The sequence below is a fragment of the Lactuca saligna genome, chromosome 1 (genome assembly GCF_052625555.1).
Source record: "Lactuca saligna cultivar CGN05327 chromosome 1, ASM5262555v1, whole genome shotgun sequence".
Lineage (NCBI taxonomy): Eukaryota > Viridiplantae > Streptophyta > Magnoliopsida > Asterales > Asteraceae > Lactuca > Lactuca saligna.
Genome location: NC_136417.1, coordinates 171,842,608 through 171,849,064, shown reverse-complemented (window position 1 = coordinate 171,849,064; position 6,457 = coordinate 171,842,608). Strand labels below are relative to the sequence as shown.

The 6,457-nt window shown below is 31.4% G+C and overlaps 1 protein-coding gene across 1 annotated transcript; it reads right to left on the bottom strand.

Annotated features, from left to right (window-relative positions):
* Positions 1–487: 487 nt before the first annotated feature.
* On the bottom strand, positions 488–4,516 carry LOC145046095 (10-epi-juneol synthase-like). Its single transcript, XM_078994383.1, has 7 exons — positions 4,295–4,516; positions 3,915–4,185; positions 3,445–3,820; positions 3,030–3,248; positions 2,806–2,944; positions 2,450–2,698; positions 488–885 (listed from the first exon to the last, which is right to left on the bottom strand). The coding sequence occupies exons 1-7, from the start codon at positions 4,424–4,426 to the stop codon at positions 589–591; spliced, it is 1,683 nt and encodes a 560-aa protein (XP_078850509.1). The 5' UTR covers positions 4,427–4,516; the 3' UTR covers positions 488–588.
* Between the last annotated feature and the right edge of the window lie 1,941 nt (positions 4,517–6,457).

The following is a 6,457-nucleotide window of genomic DNA, read 5'->3' as shown; positions in this document are numbered from 1 at the left end:
AGATAGCGCAAATTTGAGATGGCTAATCTCCCAAAGAAATAAGAATCAAGACACTAAAATTTGGATCAATTTTCTCTCCATTTCTATTAACCAACATACATTAGTTTAAATAACAACGAAGTAGTGCTAACAAGGAAGTAATGGAGATAATGCTAGCTAATGGAACACATGCCATAAACAAATAAAACTAACAAAATAAACAAATGCATGAAATCTATAAATCAGTAAATGGAATTGTGGGTGTCATGTGCGTATCCATATAAAACATTAATGACATTGTGGAGAGTGTTGCAAGAGTATCACAAAAGGGCTTCCATTTTTAATGTATAACATCTTTGAGGGGTCCGGCCATGGAAGCGGCCTTCGGTATGGCCCGGGATACGTATCATTTCTTCACTTTCTCTATATCTCTAACGTACAATATGCATAATTGCGCTGCAAGTTAAATGATATTAAAGAAAATATTCATTCATAATAAGGATAATGACAATTACATAACATCAACGAAATCCACTATAGCGGATACTTATTTATCGTTCGAACTTTATTTCTAATGAAGAAAAGACACGACGATCACATGTTTAATTATTAGTACATGGGAATAGAAGCTATCACTAAGAGAGTAACATATTCCACAGTGGTTTCTTCTGGAAACGTGAACCTGTCATTGTACCTATACACCATATCTGTTATTCGAGCAAGATTAAGAACTGGTGCAAGTAGCCCCATTGTAGCTTTAGTTGGCTTAAGACATTCCTTGTTGATATCCTTCCATGCATTTTCAATCATTTTCTTGAGTTCTTCAACAGCTACATTTTCTGGTAACCCAAACGTCTTCATATATGTATGCACCGATTCCACTTCCTGTGCTCTTTCACCCTCAAACTTCACATACATATTTCAACTCGTTAGATAACTAATTCTTAAGACATATAAACTATAAACTTATTATGATGTTTTGTCATGAAATTACCAAAACCATGATTTACATATTTCAGTTTTCACACCAAGATAACAATAATGGTTAATTTCCACATCTGCATTAATGATATTGGCAAAAAAAACTATAACAAAGTTGTTGGGTTAATCGGTTCGGTAGTCATAGCTAGGGTGAGCATGGTGCAGTTCGGTGCGGTTTTTGGCCAAAACCGAACCGAAAACCGCAACTTCGATTTTTTGAAATTTAGAAACCGCACCGTTCGGTTTTATGCGGTTCAGTTTTTTTTGCGGTTTTTTGTTAGTTTTTTTTTGTTTTTGTTTTCCCTTTTTACTCAAACTCAAGTAACTCAGCGAGTTACTTTGACTCAGATGAGGAGTGCTAATCATTTATTGGAGGTAAACCGATACCACCACTCTTGGTTTGAAATCAAATTACATATCCACTCACGATAATATCAATTAATGTATTAATAAAAATGATACTATATCACTAGTACTCTTCATATTTAAATGTTAAAAAAGTATCATAAACATTATTTATTATTGTAAATATCACTGAATGTATGCTTAAAAATATACAATCATCATCCGATAGATAAGATAGATATTTACATTTATAAAAAAATTTAATAGTCATAAGTTCTTGGTTCTTATAAATATCAACACTTTATATATATATATATATATATATATATATATATATATATATATATATATATATATATATATATATATCATCCGATAGATAAGATAGATATTTACATTTATAAAAAAATTTAATAGTCATAAGTTCTTGGTTCTTACAAATATCAACACTTTATATATATATATATATATATATATATATATATATATATATATATATATATATATATATATATATATGCGGTGCGGTTTGGTTTTTTGCGGATTTTGCGAGACTAGAAACCGCACTGCACCGTGTATTTTCGGTTTTTGCAAAACTAAAAACCGCACCATCGGTTTTCATTTCGGTTTCGATTGATGCGGTTTTTTTGGTTTGCGGTTCAGTTTTTGCTCACCCCTACTCATAACAGACGTGCATGGCCAAAACTTTAAGATTTAATAATTATTATTGTTTTATATTTTATGGTTTAGATAATAGTTAATTATTTAAAAATTGGTGTTCGGTTTGACCGCATTCTTTGGAGTTGTACGGATCTTTGGCTAATTACGTGGAGTATACTTCATCGGGTCTCTAAGAAGCAATATAAAAATAAGAGGTTTTGGTCTTTACTTCTCTCTGATTAAGAAGTTTCTTTCTCCTGTGTCTTCATAGCTGCGTAACAAGGAGTTTGCCAATTTTCTTTATTTTATAAACTACGAAAGTGATACAAAAATCTTCTTGTGTTTTGTATGTAACCCTAAAAGTTATTGTGTATGACTTTTTTTTTATCACTATTTGGCACATTTATTTTTGAAGGAATATAACAAATTATATTGATGTAGTTATTATTATTATAACAAGAGGTAGAATATATAAATCACATACCTGGAAAGTTGTAACATCATTATAAAGTCTTCCAAGTAGCTTTGTAGCTTCCAGAATATTTGGATGTGTTTTATACCAACCCAAAGCCTCTTCGCTGTTAATTTCATCCATATTCATTAAAGAATATGTCGAGAAAACATGATAAGTAGATGTAATTAACCCATTCTTCATGTACTCTTGGTATGATGGGACATATTTACTATATCTCCATTCTGCCTCTTGATGGTAACCTCTAGCCAGTTCTTGAAACTGATTGACGTTGACATAATTAAAGAAAAAACAAAAAAAATATGTAAATAGACAAGAATAATTAAGTTGGTATTTACATGAATATACTAAAATGATATATATCATACCGCTTGTTTTGAAGCCTTAACCCGATTTTCTCTTCCTTCTTTAGGTATTTGCTTTTCAACTTCAGTAAGCTCGTTCAAGATAATTTTGTACAATGGTTTAATATATTCTGGAAGTTGCTCCATGGCACTAATTTCCCACCTGAAATGAAAGCAAGATAGTAGCATATATATTGTTAGAATTAGGCATAGTGTTCAAGATATAGTAGCAAATTCAACAACAATACCTATTAATGGCGTCAGTTAAAAGTCGAAGCTCCTCAATAGTACCATATGCATCATATATGTCATCTAACACCAACACTAGTTGTGCCATTTTTGATATTATGATTCTAGCCTCAGAGTAATGAGGCTCCAAGAATATTCCAACTGCCCATAAGTACAATTCGGGCGTTCTATCCCTTGCGTAAGGAGTTATTTTTTGAAAGTTCATATCCTTAACCCACCTGAGACAAAATAAAAAATATTTTATTTCAAAATTTCATTGCTTCAAGAGTTTCTCTAATATCGAATATCAAAAACACGTAAATATATATCATACATGTTTATAGACTTTTTTGGACGTCCAAGCATTAAAGATGCATAAAGTAGAAAAAAAAACATATATGTACGTAGCTAGAAATTGGTTAATTTATAACTTACTTAATGAAAGTGGAAAGTTCTTTCTTGTGTAGTAGTTGCAAGTAGTTGAAGTGTGCATTTGCAAGCTTTAGTAGCGAGTCATATCTAGAACATTCTTCTTTATAGTTTGAGAAATATAACCTTGTCTCTACCATTTGCACCCCTCGATGAGAAGGACTCCTCAACGCATGTTTCACCTGTTGTAAAAGATTACCTTCTAGAGTGTCTACTACACCCATAAGTTGAGCTTCGGTAAACGCCATTGCTTCATCTAAAATCGATTCTTCTCTTATGCACATTTGAGTTGCTTCATACAAACTTAACATACCCCTTACATCGGTTGTAATGTATTCCTTGAATTTACCAGAGCTGGAGTCCTTGAACTTGTTAAAAACATCTGTACAATAGTTGATAGTTAATAAAGTAGTTCCATAGTAATTTTAACAGGACATAAAACGTACTCTAAAAATTAAGAGGCAAAAGAGGCATACCACAAGAAAGTTTATAACCATGTTGTCTGAAAACTTGGAAGTTAATTGAAATTGTGTAAAGATCAGCTTCATCATAATCTTCCTTCTTCAGCTCCGTGAAAAGTTTATCAAGTTGACTTTCAATCTCTTCCTCAAAAAGATATCTCAATCCAAGGCGATACACAGAGTTAATCAAGCGTAGTTTTTCATTTGGATCCATGTTTGGATTGATTATCAAACGTTTCAGCTCTTCTTTTGGTTCCTCCATCGCAATAGCATATGTATGCAACTCCTACAAAAGGAAACCACATAATTTTAACAAGTTAAAATCGTAATATAAAAATTCTTTTTTTACATATGTGCATGCATGCTTTGAGTTAGTAATTAATGAGAATTCTTACTGAATGGTCGACAGTTAATGAGAGTAAACGATCACCCCAGATAGAAGGAGGAAACTTGACATAAGGACGCACTGGATTTGTGGAGCTTTTGTAGTTTTCTTTGAGGGTAATATTACATCCAAGTGTGGCCATTTCTTGAAGGTGAATGCTAGCTTTAGGGAAGCCTCTAATTTTTGTTGAAGTTATAGTAGATCACAACTGCAATACAATGGGTATTTATACACGATGCATCTCGATGCAGGTGTTATAAATTATGATGACTTTCTTTTGTAGCAAAATTGACGTTTTGTAAGGGCCGTTGGCCCACAAGTATCAAACCAAATAGTTCTTATAAACTTACAAGTTAGACCCATTAATTTATTTAGTATGTTATGTTTACATCCTGTAATTTTTAATTATTATTTACCATTATTTATATATATATATATATATATATATATATATATATATATATATATATATATATATATATATATATATATATATATATACACACAGAGAGAGAGAGGATAAAATGAGAACGATTATATAATTAAGAACCCGAGAACAAATCTATGCCACATATTCACTTTTTTGCTGCAAAATATTTCCGAATACCCGTGCAATGGAGGAATGTAATATTTATATGTGACTAATTATATTCATATATGAATATATAAAGTATACTCATATATGAACATGTATATGTATATTATCAAGTGATTATTCATATATATATATATATATATATATATATATATATATATATATATATATATTATGTTCCGTCGTCCGGGTATAATGGAATACTTAAGCGGCAGATTTGCAATATATGATCATATACTCACCTTTATATTCACATATGAATATTATGTTCTTCCGCCGCGTTAATACTATGGAGGGTTATGTAGCAAGAAGAAATATATGGCATAATGGTGGTTGCGGTGGTGGTGGTTTATATTCACGTATGAATATTAAGTTTCTCCGCTACGCCGGTACACGAGAGAGTTTTGCGGAAAAAAAATATGTGACCTAGATTTATTCTTGCATTCTCGATTTCATAATTGTTCTCATTTGAACTTTTCTATATATATATATATATATATATATATATATATATATATATATATATATATATATATATATATATATTAGTGTTGCAAAAATTTGTCATGGCGGGCGATTAATCGTTTATTAACCTTTTGGCAGCCTTGAATCAATTATGATTAGGGTGCTTAAGGGAAATTAGTCAAATTGGTCAACTCGAACTTGGTGGTCCTTAGCGGTCCTCAGAAAGAAATATTTAAAATATTTAAATATTTTAATTTTCAAATATTACACGAAAATTTTAAAATTTTAAATTTTCAAGTTTCCAAAATTTCAAATTTTAGTATATTATACCAAAATTATCAAAATTTCAAAATTTTAAGTTTTCAAATACTTATTTTTTTACGATAGTTTTTTTTTATCATTTTTTAAAGTATTTTAGGGTCCCCAGTTTATCCCCAATTATTCCTTGCTTAGTCCAATTAATCTCCAATTATTCTCCGTCTAGTCTGATTATTCCCTTCAAAAGTAAAGCATGTGAAAAGAAAAAAAAAACAGACTCTCAACACTCATTTAATTATGTTGAAAACGTGGTCATAAAAAGAAATAAAAAAGGACATGAGTACAAATGGTGAGGTATGAATATGACGACCCATGTCTCTTCTTTCTTGCTAGTGTTATCGATTTTGATGGAAATGGATGATGATGGTTCTAGAGTTGCTGGTGTTGACTGATATTAGCAAGTGCAGTATAGGTGTTAAGCTATGAAATTGTGATGTAAAAAATGCGAGACACACATAACATTATTCCTCCACCACCATAGTTAGACTGTTGTCGCCTACTATTGTCGAACCACTGTCGACAGTTCTCCTTCCCTCTAGGTATCCTCAGATTTGCTTAGATTTGTTTATAACCCCACGATCATCATCGCTACATCCACTACAATGAAACCCCATCATTCGTCGACTATCTTTAACCCTCCCCTTCACTAAGTCTATTTCTACTATCCTTGATATGTTTTTGTCCAAACCTTAAAGTTTCCAAAGGAGAAAGAGGCGATAAAGGAACAAAGAGAGGGGTGGAGGAGACGAGAGGCTATGATTTTGGTGTTGTCGAAAATAAAGATGTGTAGGGTGT